Source organism: Tursiops truncatus, chromosome 21 (assembly GCF_011762595.2).
Source record: "Tursiops truncatus isolate mTurTru1 chromosome 21, mTurTru1.mat.Y, whole genome shotgun sequence".
Lineage (NCBI taxonomy): Eukaryota > Metazoa > Chordata > Mammalia > Artiodactyla > Delphinidae > Tursiops > Tursiops truncatus.
Window position 1 is genome coordinate 20,427,418 of NC_047054.1, and position 18,302 is coordinate 20,445,719.

The following is an 18,302-nucleotide window of genomic DNA, read 5'->3' on the forward strand; positions in this document are numbered from 1 at the left end:
TCTGCCTCCATGTCTTTATTTGAATGCTTCTCATCTGAAAAATCAATGTGTAATATGTCATTCTTGCCATTTAACCAAATTTAACATATAAACCACATATTAAACATTAAGTTTAATATTTCTAGTAGTCCATGCTTTGCACTAATTTCGAGAGATTTTCTTCTCCAATAAGAAAAGAAATAATGGCTATAACATAGTACTTCTCTGAGTTATCACCTACTCAGTATTCTCAGGAAGTACTCGAAAGATGATCATTGCAATATCTAGGTGTCTGTCAGCCTTTATAAAAATTAGAGCCAACTGAGAATAAACATGAATAATGAAAGCTGATTACAATTTCAGAGATGTACAGCATAGATCTTAGGGCTAACAGGTTTACTATTTCTTGTACCTCTTTATATGTTACTCATTTATCATATTGAAATTGGCATTGTTCTTGTGCCTCCCATTATTGGAAATCTCTGGATATTTGCAAGCCCCATGTAGACCCAATAATCAGATTAATCTGGTCACTAATCACTGAAAGAAATGCCTAAGTCATAAACAGCAAGAGAATCCATTGATTGTAAAGGGAGACATTACTGAGCAGTTTCAACCAAGCAAGATAGTTACACTCAGAGATGCTGTTTCCTGTTTCTCTGGTATAAACAACCAGGCTGCTCCACTGGCCTCTCCACAACCTGGATGTCCCAAAGCCACATCTCTCTTCTTTCCTTCCACTTTCCCTAAAGAGAATTCTGGGTCATAAAGGAAGGAGAATTGGTGCAACTTCTTTCCTGAAACGACTTGAGCTTCCTCTGCGTTTATATTTGTGTCATCTTATTATAAGACGAGCGAACATCTATTATTAATTGATGTACTAATTAAAGCCATACTTGCAGTTTCCATTAGCTTATTCCCTAAATTCTCCAGAGTTGGCTGTCTGGTTTTAATCAAAACCAAATGGTAGTCCAAGTTCCCAGCCCTGAGCAGCTAGGAGGAAGTCATCCAGTGGAGGCACAAGAAAGCAGAAAAGATAAACAGACGATAGTTCACAACATTTGTGTTGGAGGAAGGATGCAGATATTGTGAGCTGATTTAGAGTGATTTGGGCACTCTGTCCTGCTGGATGGAAGCAGTTGCAAGTGGTTAATGTCAGCAAGATTGTAATAGGATCAAGATGGAGTCTGTCTTCTGCTTTTCCAGCACTAGATGTGTGTAACTGGAAGATTCTGACCAGAGGCAATGCTGCCTATGCCATGACACAAACTACTTTAATTCCGGGAAGGATTCTTGGGGTCGGAGAGATCTGGGAGAAAACGTTCTATTCGCTGGATTCCTAGGATTTTACTTACAGACCTTCTCAGGTACGGTATATCAGGCTGCAGCATTTTAAATGAAGGAGCGTTAAAAAGGCTTTCAAATTTAGAAGAATTACGGTATTAAAACTAACTGCATCTTGCTCCCTTAAAAGATCTTTTGAAAGGAGCACTGCAAAGGTATTTTGCTTACATTGTGTGTATACATTGAATAAAGTGGAAAAGTTGTAGAGGAAGGAGAGAACGATGTTTTCTTTCTTTCTTTTTCTTTCATAAGCAGCCTGGGATAGAAAAAGCTCTACGGCTTTGTGACTCTCCAGCTAATCACCTCAAGGGTTCTGACAAACTCACTTAAGTTCTGTGTAAAATCAGAACTCCTAAATCGCCTGGGCGGGCCTCTGCTCTGCCCCCCTCCCCTCCTCTCAGTTCAGTCTTTCTCACATGCACACCACTCAGAGGCAGGAAATGCTTCCCAGGCAATCTGGGCCTGGTTGTGGAGGCCCCTTTTGCAAAACATCAGTCTGAATTTACTAGACAGAAGTCACTAGGAACGCCTTGACAGACTCCGGCTTCAGCTAAGGCTCCCTCCAGCTGCGGAGGCTGTTTTTGTTAGAATCACACACTGCGCAGAACTGCTTAGAATAGAGCCATGATCTCAACCACGAAATGTGAACTTATATTTTGGAGAAACTAACGGGGACGGACTCCTTTCCTAGGCTGAGTGTTGAAGCATGTCTTGCCTCGGCGTTTCAGCTCCTCCTCGTCTAGGTAAGACGCTGTGGACTATCTATCTTTACGCTTTGAGGCAATCTTTGAAGAGGCAGAAAGATTGAGAGAAATGTTAGCATCTTGCACGGAGTGGTGATTTCCTAGGTTTTAGAGCTGAGCCACGAAATCAGAAGTGGAAAAAGTTTAGTAAGTAAAAAACTGTGAGTCAAATTGTTTTAGCAAAATGTCAACTCTAAAATAGGCTCCATGGAGATTTTTCTCCGTAAACTAAGATCTTATTTTCATCCCTTTTCAATCCTTAACTTATTTATGACTGGAGTCAGAAGACAGACCAGTTTTCCTATTATATGGTTTCTATGAAACAGATACATATTCTCACACATTGTGAGGTGTAAATGATTTTTTTTCTTTCCCCGTTGTTTGCCAACAGGAAAAGTAGATCCCGCTATAGAGTGACTTTTCTTAATAATGCATCTCCAAAGAAAATTTTGAGTCTCATTTAAAATATGAAGATTGGATTCCTCAATATTTCCCCACCCAGTTTCAACCACAGGTCAAACTGCTAATGCACAGCTTAAATGGTTTATTTTTAAAAAGAGTAAACACATGAAATTTTACAAATATTTCTATCCTAAACAGTATTTAATCTGATTTTTAAAAATTTAAAGATCAGAATTGGATTTAATTTATATTAACTTTCTTGAATTCACTATTCACTGCTCGGATCATATTCTATGTGAATATTTTTGAATAAAGTAAATCTCAATGACAATGACATTCGTTGTTACTATTTTAAGGCAGTTGGAAATCACTACAATCATATGAAAAGCTGATCTGTATTCATAATTCATGTAATCATAAAATTACATTTCCACTGGGCTATAGTATATTTAAGTTATGTTTACATGTGCAATATATGAGAAAAGAAATTTAGTAACGACTGACATAACAGAGAGTTTTAATGCATAACATACTGTTATATTTCTGAATATTTAGAATGAAAATCATTATTTTATAGAAATCATATGGAATGGTACGTGAAGGGAACAAATACCCGTGCATATTTCCAAATCTATTAGATGAACACAAAATATCCCAAATGAAATATGAAAACTATTTGACAGTTGGATCATAAGAAATCAAGTGTTTTCATCATAAACTTTTACATAGTATAAGGTGACCATTTGCTGTATTAGCTAATTATGCTTAAATTTTATGCTAGAATAAGTTATATTGACAAATTTTAACTACTCACTAACAATTTGTTGTGTTAAGACTTCTAAAAGTGATAAAAAGAATCTGTTTTTTAAGTGTGTTAAAAATAAAATATTGACTTGTCTAAATTATGATTTAATAAAATTCCTCAATAGAATTTTAAGGAAGGAAAGAATATAAGAGGTCACCTCTTCTAACACTGTCTTAAAGGTGCCAAAAAGGGAGGTGAAGCATGACATTCAAAAATGACCTGTCCAAGGTCACACCGCTAGTTAGTAGAAGAGATGACAGTGGAACCATAGTACCCTGTATCATAATTCAGGTAACTTAATATGACATCACCTTGTTCTCAAATAATAACTGCTCATAATAAAGTATGAATATATTCGTATCCGGTAGAAGGCTACCTTAAACAGAAAATTGTAATGCATATTTTTTAAAAAAAGGTTTACAGCTGCCACCAGTATTACAGTGTAGAAAAAAAATAATAATGGCTTTAAAAAAGAATCAAATTTACTAAGTAATGAAATTTCCTCAAATGCAAAAGTTTTCTTACACCTTCAACAAACATTTTAAAGGAGTAACTTGTTTGCGACTGTTTTGTTACATTTCATGTTTATGCCAAGAAAATCAATCCATATGCTAATAATTATATTAATTTTAAACTGATGTTTCTTAAAAACATAGAGCTAGAAAGGAGGTTGTCTGATTCATATCCTTGCCTCCAAATGGTATCCTTATAAATCAACTTAACCAGTGGCATTCGGAAAAGATTTTACTGCCCCCCACTGGAATCGGTTTAAGAATCTCACGTACCCGGACATCCTTTTATTTATCTAACCTAAATCTCTATTGCTGCAGCCTGTTTCCAGTTCTGTGGGTTTCTACCTCAGTGGAAATGTGAAAAGCCTAAATGGACGTGTGAAAACATAAGTGTACATTTCTAGGCCAAATAAACCCACTTCCTTTCATCTTCCCTTCTACAGCTTATTTACAGTCTTTTAATTGGTTCATATATCTCCTCTGAGCCTTCTACAAAGTCCTTTAGTTGTAGAATCCAGAGTTTGTTATAGTATATAAATGGCTGACCAGTGCAGTGTCAAATGGAGGAGGTGGCTGCTTCATCTGTACATTCTTCATATATGACAGTATATGTTGCTTTGCACGCCGAAACATTGCACTTTCCGTGGCAAGAGCCCTTCTAATAAAGCTAATATGTGTCGTTTCTAGTACATCCCATTTCTTTAGAGAAAATGTGAGTCATGATGCTTTTTCTCCCCATTTTTCTGAACCAGATTGGATTTCCTGATGTTATTACCACTTGAAAATAGGCTATTCAGCACTTCCAGTGTCTCCACACTCTGCATGATTGGAGTGAGGAATAAATGCAGTAAAGCAAGAGCCTATATAACTGATGGCATGATTACTAGAGGGCCTAGTACACCATTTTATCTAATTTTTTCTAGAGGACGTTATAATAAAAAAGAGAATTTTTCTGGCCCTATCCAAACCTGCTCATACCATACACCTCACTACAAATACTTTAGGCATGGTTTAATCTTACTTATAGAGGATGGGTGTTAGAGGATTAAAACAAGTCTAAACTGGGACATTTAAGATGTGTCTTTTGTTTTTACTTCATTTGTTTCCTCTCGGAGAAGGAATGAATTGGTGTCAATATCATCTTACGATGAGAATTCTCTCTGTAGAAATCATTATAGTACAACGAAGTTCCAAAAGAGAGATGATTTAGATCTGGATCAGAAAATTTTATTATCTGAATAAATGTTAAGAATTGTACATGAGAATTTAAAGAGGATGAGGGAAAATTCCTCCAGATTTGAAGGAAATAGCATAAGTATTATACCTTCTTCTCCCAGGTGAATGATAAGCCCCTTAGTTGCACAAATCAAACAGGTTTACAGAGAAGCCCAGATACAGATTGACTCTGGGGTGGATATAGAGATACAGCATACTACTTCTAGTTTGGCATTAAACTGCCGGTCAGCTCATAGAGTTTTGAGAAATAGATGCGCTTAGTTTTTGAAGAAGGTAAACAGAATAAAGGTGAAGTGTGGATCTTGAGACCTAGTTTAAAAGAGATTATTGATTTTGATTCAGTGGATTATAGCGTATATAAGTGAACTTGAAAAGATTAAATAGGAATTCCGATGTAAAAAAAGCTGAAAGGCAATGTAAACAGCATGTGTATAAACTTGCTCATGAATTAAGATAGAGGACTGAAAAAAGCAGTTGTAGCTGCTTGTATGTGTGAAAAGGTTTTCCTATTAGACTGAAATCACAACATGGTTTAGCAATACAGTTCAGATAATCCAGAGAAAATCCATCCTTTAATAGAAATGAGATCCAAAGGAAGTAGGAAGATCAGAAAGCAAGCTTAGAAATTCAACCAGTGTTTCTTTTTATTCCCAGCAGTTGGCAAAATACCTAGCATGTCAGGTATTGTCAATACATGTTTGTTAATAAATGTTTGTGGAATAAATAGGAGGGAAAGAAGAAAGAAAGGAAAGGAAAACCAGCATTGAAGAGTTGGTGCTCTGAGACTTTTTTTAAATTTTCCAGACATCCTGTAATGATAGAATAATAATTTTTAAAGAGGAAGGAAAATAAGAGGTTGGCAAAAGTCATCAGAGCCTGAGGCCAGAGGTTAATAGCACTCTCATAAGATGACATTACAAGTTCATTAAGAGCCAGGAGAAAGCATGAGTATCCAAAAATAGTTCAAAGTTAAGTTACACGAGGCCAGTGAGAGCAGAGCACTAGTGAACTTTCCACAATTTAAATGGGGGTGGTGTACTGGAAAGCTCGTGGGAAGAGACAGAAAACTGGCTCAGATTTGCATCTTTGCCATTTGAAATCCTTGCTCTGTGATTTCAAGCATGCCCCATCCTACTTTGAGCTTCTGTTTTTTATTGGTAAAGTCTGGAAGATAATGCAAATATTTATATCACTAGGTCATTTTGAGCATTAGATGAGACTTTGTACGTACAAACTGGGTCGCATACAGTATAACAAACAAAATTTTGTTTTAAAAAGCAGAGGTCAAATGAATCAAGAAAGAAAGAATCATGGTGTTTCACCTTGTGGTCAAATCACTCATCTCTATTGAAATAACATGGGCATGCAAGGGATAGTTCCAGCTCCTACTCAGCCATGGTTTCTGCAGCTAAGATCCGTCAAAAACTAAAGTAATCATTGCCATCACCATCTTTGTCATCATCATCATCATTATCGTCATCATCATTTAGTATCTAGTGAGTTCTTGCAATATGCCATGGATTAAGTGTGTTACATATATTATCCGCTCATTATTATTATAGTTCAATATTATTCTCTCTCAACAATTTTCATTATTCCCATTATAGAAGTGAGAAAACTGGGGAAGACAAAACCTAAGTAACTAATGCAAATCACCAGAAAAAAAAAAAGTTTCTTTAACAGACATCTTGCCTTCACAAAAAACAGAGGTAATAATCACTACCCATCAATAGGTGTTAGAGATTGAGCTAGTTACCTAGTCCTGCCAAAATTTCTCCCTGTAAAATCAGGACAATGTTAGTACCTACTTCATAGAGTATTTGTGAGTATTATTACTAAAGGAGATAGTGTAAGTGCAACACCAAATACAGGGCCTGATCCACAGTAAATGCTTAATACATGGAAGCTCTTTTACTATTACTATTATCACGATCATCAAAAGTTTCTAATGCACCTACTATTCCTTGGGTATATGGGACACTTGGTAGTAAAAACAAGCTCAAATGTACATAGGAAGATGACAAAATAAGATAAGAATTATAGATATTAAATACAGAAGAAAAAAGTTGATATCAGAGGCATCAATCCCTGATAGGATACCAACCTAACAGAAGTAGCTAAGTTCTCAGTGATTTCATGTTCCTGATTGCAGTGAAAGTTGTACTTACCAAATGAGTGAAATCTCAGTATTCTGTTGTCACCTAACTGTCTGAGCACCTGTGTTGCTGTAGCCCTCTTGTTTATATTTGGTGATTACTGTGTCTACCCTTAGAGTGTTCTTAGAAATGATAGCAAAGTTAAAAATAGAAAGTGACCACTTAAAGCAAAGCCACATCTCACCATGCTGATGATAAAGCATTATAATTCATGTCCATTGTGGAATAGAAGTATCTTTTTTATAATAAGGCAAAACCACATTTCAATCATATTGCTTTGCCATTAAAAAAAAAAACAACCAAACTTTTGATATCAAATTTAACTCTAAGCTATTTCCTGTTGCATGAAAAATTCCAAGTGAAATAAGTTAGGAGCAAAGGCAATACTTTTCTTTGGTTATAAGGGACTCTGCAGAAAAGAGATATGAATCAAAAAAACAAATGATTAATTATTCATTAATGAATTTATTTGCAGAAATAGCTAAAATACAATGTAGTTCTAGGTGCTCAAAGAGTTCTGTACCAGATGGAACACTGTTATTGAGAAGACTGTGTACTTTCTAAAAAAATAAAACATGGAATCCTGAAGGAAATACAGGTGTCTATAACTTACTGCATCCATGATGCAATATTGTCCCCCAAGACTGTGTTAATTCTGGGATCTCTTAGAAATCAATTATCCCCAGAAAAGTCTTAGTGGTATCAGACAAATAGGACATTTTTAAAGATTTACTCAAATTACACGTGGTTATTTAAAAAAACGTTCTGAGAATCCTCAAACCTGGCTGACCTGAGCGGCAAAGTGGTGATAAGTCAAACACTGCCAGTATCTGCGCTCCTCCCTGCAAGGGAATTAGAAACTACTGGGGCTACATTAAATAGTAGGAAGCCAGAGGTAAAAATAGGGCACCTCAGAAATATTAACTTGCAACTTTGTAACAGCCTGTTCTTTTCTGATGAGCTGACAGAATTCTAGTGGATTGACAGAGTTAATTTCAAATTTACTTGATTCCTGGAACATATTTGAGAGCTAAGAAGGAGAAAAAACTTACCAAGCTTAGTAAAACTAATATATACATAAAAATAGGTAAACATTTAAAAAAATATTTCAATTGGGTACCTATTTATTCATTCTTCTTCTAAAGACCAAAAATGATGGAAGGTTGGATGTGTCTCTCGGAAAAAGTGATGTACTACTCAATCCACTGACTTAGCTCATTATAGATGGTTTATTCTGTAATTTACTAAGACTTTTGATGATTTCCAGACAACCTAAAGACATGGAAGCTTTTTCATATATAATATTTTAAGCTTCGTTAAGTAATTTACCAGTAAAGAATTTTAACAGGAGTTTGTTTTTTCCACAGACAGCTAATGAGGCATAATGAGTAAATTCCAACATTTGACAAAGTATGTAAAAGTAGATGGATAATGATTTTGTGAAGGATTAAGACAAAGATTGCCACTAAAGAAAGGAAATCTGCCTGTAGTCATACAGAGATAGGTTTTTGCATCGTTATTAAAGGTTTCTCTCTCCTAAGCCTAATTCTAGCCCTGTCTAATTTCAATTAGTTAGCATGAATATTTTAAAGAAAAAGCACTATTTGTCTTTTACTAAAAGTTGGCTACCCTGATTAGACTCTTAGAAATGCTTTCTTTAAATGTGTTATCATTTTGTTTTTTGCTATTTGTTCATTCATTTACATAAAGAGATTAAGAATAATCATATCTGTTCTAGGCGTTCTCGCTGATCCTAAGCCTCTTGAATATTTGACAGTTTTGCGTTGAAAAGCATTCCTCTCGTGTTATCATTGAGTTGGGGGCAGTGGAAGGTGCCCAAATGTTCCACAATTTAGTTTGCTAGATAATTTGTTCTTTGACAGCTCCATCAAGAAAATGAATTTCATTTTGACCTCCGCAAATGCTCACTGTCAGGCAGATTTACTTGGCCATCAGTGAGCACACATTTGAAGAACTACAGTAAGCTGTGATCATGTCTGTTTATATGTTGATTCTGCTGTAATCGTCTAATTCAATAAGTGTTTGGGTGGCACTTATTACATGCAAAGGTGACTCCCTGAGCGTAGGCCAAGATACACTAAGATGTCACATCCCTGTAGGATGTCCAGATTCCCCATCTCTCCACCTCACCAACTTGACTCTTATATTAGCAACAATGTGGGCCATTGTAGAAATGCTACCTTCTTGGTTCAGATGCATTCTCTATTCTTGCAAGAGTGCATGTTAGAGAATTTAACCTACCTTTAATTAAAAGGAGGTTATTTCCCTCATGTCTTCTCTTCTTTCTCCCAGTGACTGAGTACACGCTATGTGGTAGCTATTACATATAGATATGCACTAAAGCAGTAGTAGGAGAAGAGAGAAGAGTAGGAGAAGAGAGTAGTAGGAGAAATTTAACATGGGATGGGTAATTAAGAAGAAAGACCTGATGGGAAACCAGAAGTAACTCCAGCCATCTAAGGAGAAAGTAGGAAAATACAGAGAAACTGGCAGTACTATTATGCCTTCTATTAAATATGCAGCAGCTGTGTGAAGGTGTTTAAAAACAACCCAGGAGTCAATCATGTGCATGTGTGTGTGTGTGTGTGTGCATATTTATTTGTATATGTGTATGTATACATATACCTATATATGTCATCTGTTTTCTGAAAGGATAAAACAGATAATATATACTTAGGCTTATATTCCCAATGTTTAGTAGACTGTCTGCAGCCCATTCGGCACTAAATAAACACTTGTTGAATAAATGATTATGATCAGGCAATGTTGCTCTCAGTTCTAAGGTACTGCCCACTTGATTTCAGCCACAAGTACTTCATTTGCACCGTGTTTTCCCAGGCTATAGTATCGGCAGTAGTGATTCCCATCAGGCTCTTCTTCCCTAGGAACACTTGCCAAGTCAAAATACAAGGTATGTGTTTATTTCAGGAGCAAGTGCAAAAGAGAGCATGATCATTTGATGTCAGACACAGGTCAGGGATTCTCAAACTAGAATATCTTCAATTGTTTTTTAGTACAGTAACATTCAATTTTGATTAATTTTAAAATATACACTGCATGCCACTGTATGCTTATATTAAAGAGTGGTGTTATGAAATTAACCCAAACAATAAATTTTAAATCACTCTGTGTCTAAACAGCCTATGCACTAATATCACAAAAAGCAAATGTGGGCATTTCACAAATATTTTCCAGAATCATTACATAATTAGAGGTACACAGAGTTTCTTGTAATATTAATACAGTGGTGTTTGAACACATGCATTTAAGAAGTGAAAAATCCCCATGGAAATTCACTTCATAAAATCAACACCCTGGAATGACTTACACTTTTCCAGATCCTTCATCCAAATCCTCAGCAGCTGAGCTCATTCTGAATGAAACTGCATAAAAGTGATTACAAGAAAAAGTAGTAGAAGTTTGCAAAATAAGTAGCCGGTAATTAGAAATGGTGAGAAGGCTCAAAGGGAAAGTGAAGTCTTTTACAAAGACTTCTAAATCTTACAGGACAGATTCTAGTCAATTCAGATGACTTAGAAAATGGGGCCGATATACTCCGATGTGATGGACAATATATTTTAATTAATACGTTGTTCAGCCTTTAGATCCTGAAGGCAGGTTTTAACTATAAATCTTACAAATCAGAATTAAAATAGGAAGTATGAATAAGAAAGCCTGTTGAGATAAAGTTTTTAAAACAATCTATCAGACCACAGGATATGGAATGAACATTCAAACTGTAGTGATGATGGTCATAATGAGAGTTAGGAAATTTTATGTCTTCAAAATAAAGACACTATAAATTCACAGGAATGATCTGGAAATGTCCAAAGAACGTAGATTAGAAATTAGGACAGAAGGAGTTAATGTTGTGTCAAATCTATCTAATTTATAATCTCTCTTTGCAGCTAGATTGTCTCAGAACTTGCTGAACTGTCTTCCTTTGATGTTATAAAAATACTTACCTACTTGCCAAGGTTGAGTGCAGTAAACTAATTAATATTATGGTCAGGACTCAAAGGCAAAAATTTTATGTAATCTGTTCCCCAAGGGGTTAATAAAACTCTTTCTCCTTCTTCATCATAGAAAGAAAACCAGAATTGTCTCAACTTAAATGTAAATGTGGCTTAGGAATGACACTAATACCACTTGGCATTTCTTAAGTTAGCCTGCTCCTTCTACACTGGATAAAAATAAAGAAAAGAAAGCATCTAAAACAGAACCGCCCTATTACAACCCAAATTTGCCCATGAAAGCAGAAATTTTCTGGCCTGCATCTATGCGTTTTTTCCACTTTTCGGTAGCCTCCCACACTATAATGACTTATGCACGGAATTCCGGGACTTTATATTTTCTTATGAATGCCAACATAGAAAATGTGAATGCTGACCATTTTCAAAGATACTCACAGACCCTTAAAGAAACGGAATAGTATCCAGAATGATATTTGGTCAGTCTGGGATACCAAAATTCTAGTACATTCCTGGTCTTTACAAGATGGGAATATTTACCTTTCTGGCATGTGCTTAGTCAGAATAGCTTGCGATCTTTGGTGGGGAGTCAGAGTCCTTTTCAATAGACTGAAGTGACCCCAAACCAGCACTTCAGTTAATCTTGTTTATGATTGAAATCAATAAGCCAATCCATGTCATGTGCGGACAGTTCTCGTGTGGTGTAAAAACTGGAAGTGTCTGCTCTTGAATAAGATTTTTCTTTTACAGTCCAGTCATTAGGTTTCATTATGGGACAACATTTGGACTAGCCATTTTTATAAGGTTGAGTTTACATTGGTATAATTTGTTGCCTTTAACTAAGGCTTTGAATAATTTAAGGCAAAAAGGATGGATACCTGGAATGTGTTTATATTCTGACCTTATCTTATGTCTGGTTTTCTTGTTTACTTAAAATTTTATGGCCAAATGCTAACAGAAGTATACAAACTAAACTCCTTAGAAGCCAAAGAGAATGAGACTGAAATTTCTGAAGAATTATTTCAGTTGTCTTATCAGGCTCACATCTTCTTTTTGGGTCACCCGAATTCCTGCCTGAAGAGTTTAGACTTTATATCTACTAAAGATGTGTGGAGGGAAGAGGTGGCAGTAGAATCGCATTCCATGGATGAAGTTTGTTGGCTCTCTAAGCCTGGGTCTTAGAACCGGGGCCTACTTTGAATCCAGGCTTACCTCCTAGATGTATGACCTTGGGCAATTTATTTAATTTCGGTAAGCTTCAACAGTACTAGCTTGCTAGCGGGTCGTAGCAGCAATGAGATGCATGTAAATGTATTTATCCTAAGACATTTTAAGTGGTGTGTGTTATGCTTTCTTATGCATGAATTATGTGTTAATATGAGCTAAACTGGATTACTCCATGTTTCTTAGTCACTCCCTGGAGTAAATGCATTCTGGTAGTTTGGGATCTGTATTAGCTCTTTCACACACTAATACATTACACATGCTGTCTCTATAGCTCAAGTTTTGCATGAACAGTTCCCTGGTGGCCTTCAGTGCAATTCAAACCAAACAGCCAATAGATTTCTGTAACGATTTGTGTCCACAAAAGTAAATCAGGAAAGCATCTAAGCTAGAGCAACTAGTTTCTTCCAGTGAATTTTATTAGTATAGCGATCCAAATATTTTCCTAATGGAATTTTAAATATTCAATATGTATATCTTTATTCGTTAATAGATCAATCAATCCAGCTGCATTTAAAAGTATTGTTAATGATTTTTGACCAGAAATATTGAATGTGAAATTGTCTTCTACTATTAGGCTGCTTCTTAAAGAAATAACCTTATTGAGGCTATTAAATAGAAGCTTTATACAATCTCTTAATCTTTCATAGCACAGCTTAAGTGCTCTCTTTTCCAAGATATATTTTGACTTTAGAACTATATCCTGAACTATGTATATTTCTTTAATTTTTTAATAGGTGGTGCAATGACAAAACTTACTCTCTTCTTCAATCAGTGAATTTGAAGTAATCTTTCATCGTTTCATCTTTAGTCTCATATGGAACGTATCCCTCTATCTGTTGTTAAACTACGATGACATGTCTGTAGCTATCAGAAAGAGAAGCTGGGAAGAACATGTGACCCAATGGATGGGACAGCCTTTTAATTCTGATGATTGTAACACAGCATGTCATCATGGACTAGTAGCTGACAGCTTGCAGGCAAGTATGGAAAAAGATGCAACCCTAAATGTGGACCGCAAAGAAAGGTGTGTTTCACTACCAGACTGCTGTCATGGCTCAGAGCTGAGAGATATTCCTGGGAGGCCAATGGGTCACATTTCAAAGGAGGTGGATGAAGATGACAGCCATGAAGGTGAAGATCAGTTTCTTTCTCTGGAGGCCAGCACGGAAACACTAGTGCATGTTTCTGACGAGGATACTGATTCTGATCTATATCTTACAGATGACAAACAGATTTTAACTACTCAAGGGCCTAAAACGTCAGACCAACATAGCATCAAAGGAGCAGGCTCCTTAGTAAAGACGCTGCCCATCATGGAAAGTAACCAAGGTTCTTATGACTCCTGGGGAATGGCTGGTGGAGCTGATTTAGTGCTGGTAGAGGAAAAGGGGGACAGAAAAGTTGTTGACATGATGAGTAAAAGCCTGGAGCTTTGTAAGGATATAAGCCTAAGTGAAATAAAAGATGCATCCAAAATGAATGCATGTGACTCTTTGAATGTGAAAGATATTGTGCCGGAAAAGCAATTGCTTAATTCTGCTGTAATTGCTCAGCATCGAAGGAAACCCGACTTCCCTAAAGATGAACATGAAAGAAACACCTGCAGTGCAGTACAAGATGAGTTCCTGGCTATTCCTTGTGCAGACAGAGGACTGCCATTATTAAAAACAGATTCTGGAAGCTGCCTTCTGCAGCCTCCTTCCTGCCCTAGTGGAATGTCAGCTGAAAATGGCCTGGAGAAGAGTGGTTTCTCAGAACATCAAAACAGAAGTCTTCCAAAGGTCAACTCAGGAGATGGCATGCAGTGTTTACACATAAAGGAGACTCTGGCCACCCATGAACCCACAGATAACCAAGTCAGACTTCGTAAAAGAAAGGTAAGACACATGCACCTATTATCTGGCTTTTGGAATTCTGTAAATATCCTTGTTTCTGTCACTTATTATTTTGCTAGAGTTAAAAAGATATGTGGACATTTCGTTTGCTCAGTAGTGTAGCTGTATGACTCAAAGAGCATCTTCTTGGGGAAATCATCAAAATACGTAAAAATTAAAACAGGATAACCTATCCACTTCACTAATAATATTTATAATGGCTCATGAACATTCTATTTTGGAATTGTGTTGAAGACAGAACTGGTTTCACTTTCTTTGGCTGGAATTAAATAGCCACCAGATAGTTCAAAGCCTATCTAAAGAGTGATCTCTGATTTTTAGAAAGAATGTCATGGTAATTTTTAATTAAAATTGTTTATTTCAGCTTGCTTCTCTTCCCTTTAAAAAGTATATTTTATTATAATAAAAGTGGTATAAATCACATATTTTAAATGAGCCCTTTGCATATACCAAGGCAACAGTACCCCCTCCCCCAAAATATGCTAATGCTATTTTAAATGATACCCTGGCACATTTGCTATCCATAGCTACATGAACATTTTTTTTAAACTCTTGACCATAAAGGATGACTAACTGAAGTAAATTTTTATGCTGAGGCACCTTTGACTAATCCTGTAGATGCCATGATCCCCCAAGAAGTTTCCAAGTGAGAGACAAAAGGATTGGAAGGAACCACATGGATCATGATTTAGTTAGAGAACTCTTGACCAAAGTTTGTCATACCTTTAGGATTTCCCCAGCATTCTTCCCACATTGTAGTACTCTATAATCCTGATGTAAATACAAGTAAAATTTCTTCTGTAAATCCAACATGCCCATTGGCATCAAAAAAACCCTGCAGATTGGACACTTTGGTGCAACATTCTTGCCCTTCTCTTGATATAATACTAATCCATAATTCCTATTCTCCTAAGGCAAAACTAAGGTTCTTAGTTCTGTTCAACTGGGGCTATCTACAATGAGAAAAAAAAAATCTTCAACTCTCTTTTGGTGAAGAAATCTGGTTTCCATAAACTAGTTTTGCTAACAAACTAGATCAGTAACATGTCATAAGTTAAAGTGAAGTCAAAGACTTTACAGCAAAGATCAATGTGCTCAAACTACATGCCAACAGAGCTTTCTGTGCTTCTGGCGAGCTCTTCCTTCCTTACATAAATTGTATTAAAAAGTTAATGCTGCATAATGTTGTTATGATTGGACTGCTCAGGTCGCTTTTTCAGAAATGTCCATATAGTCTACCAAATCTGTTGGAGGGAATGTAATAATGACGTAAGAAAGTATTAACTGACCTATGACATAGCTTCCCTAAAATAAGACAGACCCTGCCCAACTGCCGACAGAAACATTAAACATTCCAGAAACATATGCTCACCACTTGGACATTTATATCAATACTAAGAATGCTGGAAAGAATTTGCTCTTGGACATGTCACTATAGCATAGTTGCATTACAAGAGCCATAATTATATCTCATTTACAAGTTCTAACTTAAATATTCTATTTTAAGCATTTCATCATTCTAAAGTGTTGTGGTATTGTCTGGTGGAGAATTTGTTTTGACTCTACAACTCATTTGGGATGCTTTGTAATGAACAGATTAAATGCAAAGTTTCAGGTTTGGAATTTACTCTGGGGAAGTATGATTATGGGAGAAGCCTCTAGAAGCAAAATGTGTAGGAATTTTTGTTCTATCTGATGTTGAATGAGCACTGGAATACCTTCAAGTTGTGCACTAACCATTTTAGAACTTTACCAAAAGAAAAAACAAAATAAATTCATAAAAATATCTGTACAGAGATGTTCATCATTGTATTATGTGTTACTGAAAAAAAAGATACAATCCAAATTTCCATCAATAAAGAATGTATAATGATTGTTTAATCTATAGTTTGGAATGCTATGTGGCCATGAAAAAGATGGAGTGAGATCCATGTGCTCTAACTGAACGGTGCTCATGATATAGTATACATAGAAGAAGACAGTGGCAGACCAATATTTGTAGCACATCCCAACCTTATCTGATGAAATGTGTGGATACAGATACAGATAGAAATATAGATGGGTTATAAACCTCTCTAGATGACTAAATACGAATATGCAAAATTCTAGATAAATAGGCACAAAATTGTTGACAGCAATTACTTTGAGAGAATGGAAGTAAAAGGATAGAAGCAGGGGATTTTCAATTTTTAGCCTATATAATTTTTATAAAAGGTGATAGTATTCTGGGTGAAATGCATACAATGAACAGAAGTACAAAAACAAAATAATATTCGATATATAAACTATTTGAAGCATTTTCTGCATGGCACAAAACAACCCTTTATCTATATAGTTATTATGATTATTATTACTCTTATGAAATGAAAACAAATATGAAGTTTTTCAAAATATCAACAAAAGTTTCAATCAACTACTCTAATTCTAATGCCAGTGCAACTAGTTTAAAACAGATAAACCTTTTGGAGAGACACATGGACCCCATTTTCATGTCTAAAGTGTTAGGGGACTGATTCTGAAAAGGGTTGGCTTAGTTGTATCTTTTAAACTATTTGTCAACCACTGTGACAGCTTTGAGATTAAGAGCTTAGAAAAGGTGAAATATAATATAAGCTAATAAAATTTTAGTTACGGAACTTTAATCAGCTCATTATCTGATATGAGTGAACCAAATCCTTCATAGAATTTATGAACATGAATTTTTTGTGGGAGGGATTCAGGATAAAATCAGGTTCTAAAACTTGAAAAAAGAAAGCAAAAACAGAGTTTATAAGGGTAATACTCAGAATGCACTGAACTACTACTCTAGAGATATCATTGTACTTTAGATACAAATTATCATTCCTTCAAACCTATAAATATTGGCAGGCGTTTGTTGCTCAGCATGACGTATTTTTTCTTGTTTTCCAATGATATTTCTGGCCATTAAGGATAGCCACACATACTTATTAGGAGTGTCAATTGAAGATGACTGCGTTTGTAGTATGTGTAAATATTGACCTTTAAGCTAATAATTTCCTTAAATATGATGAAATATATCATTAAATTGGAGCCACTGAAATCAAAGGGAAACCAATAAATCATGAGCAGACATCAGTAAATGAGCCAGGAAGATCGTGTGGCATATGACCAGCGCTTATAGGGCGTGGGTGGGTCTTTGGGGTAAGGCAGCTGGTTAAGAGCAATTCTCAGAGACAAATTCCAAAGAAATGTGGAGGAGGGAGACAGTCTAAGAAGTGGTCTCTTCAAACCAAATGAGATGTGAAGATGGAAAATATGTAGGGAAAGACTTGAGGTTAGACTTTTTTTTAAAGAACTAGTGTATTTGTTCTTGATGGTGGTTTACTAATTAAAGAGAGTCCAAAATTCAGTCTTCCCTAGGGACTATTTAAATAGTTCCCAAACTTTTGAATAGCCATAATAGTTGTATAAATATATAAAATATTTTTATTGGCTTTCATAAAGCATATTCCATATTACCAAGCAAAATAAACACAAAAGATAGTATAAAAATGATTTGAACTTTGAAAAGACACCTAATTCCACATTTGAACAAAACCTCACATTCCAGCAGCCAATGAAACTGTATCATTTATGCTATTGATTTGACTGCTGTCACAGAAAACCAGTAGAAAAGTGGCTTAAGGGCTTCCCTGGTGACGCAGTGGTTGAGAGTCCGCCTGCCGATTCAGGGGACGCGGGTTCGTGCCCGGTCCGGGAAGATCCCACATGCCGCGGAGCGGCTGGGCCCGTGAGCCATGGCCGCTGAGCCTGCATGTCCGGAGCCTGTGCTCCGCAACGGGAGAGGCCACAACAGTGAGAGGCCCGCGTACCGCAAAAAAAAAAAAAAAAAAAAAAAAAGTTGCTTGGCTAACATCTTTCTCTCACACATATATAATTGGGTATAGGTAGTTCTGGAACAATATGTAGGCCTTATGTTTTCAATACCTTAGACCCTCTTATCCAACTGCCCTGCCACCCTGAGCCTTTATCCATATTCAAATCAGTAAG

The 18,302-nt window shown here is 36.1% G+C and overlaps 1 protein-coding gene across 6 annotated transcripts in view; it reads left to right on the forward strand.

Annotated features, from left to right (window-relative positions):
- The first annotated feature begins 1,058 nt into the window (after positions 1 to 1,058).
- Positions 1,059 to 18,302, forward strand: part of DLC1 (DLC1 Rho GTPase activating protein) — a 402,792-nt gene continuing 385,548 nt past the window's right edge. For 2 of the 6 annotated variants that reach the window (XR_012328985.1, XM_073798644.1), the window contains exons 1-2: positions 1,692 to 2,066; positions 13,131 to 14,273. Coding sequence is in view for 5 of the 6 variants with exons in the window: in XM_073798644.1 (XP_073654745.1) it covers positions 13,251 to 14,273 (1,023 nt within the window). In the remaining variant the exon portion in view is untranslated. Of the gene's footprint in view, positions 1,347 to 1,691; positions 2,067 to 13,130; positions 14,274 to 18,302 lie in introns of those variants that run through there. The other 4 variants (XM_033848777.2, XM_073798643.1, XM_073798642.1 and 1 more) reach the window with 4 other exon arrangements.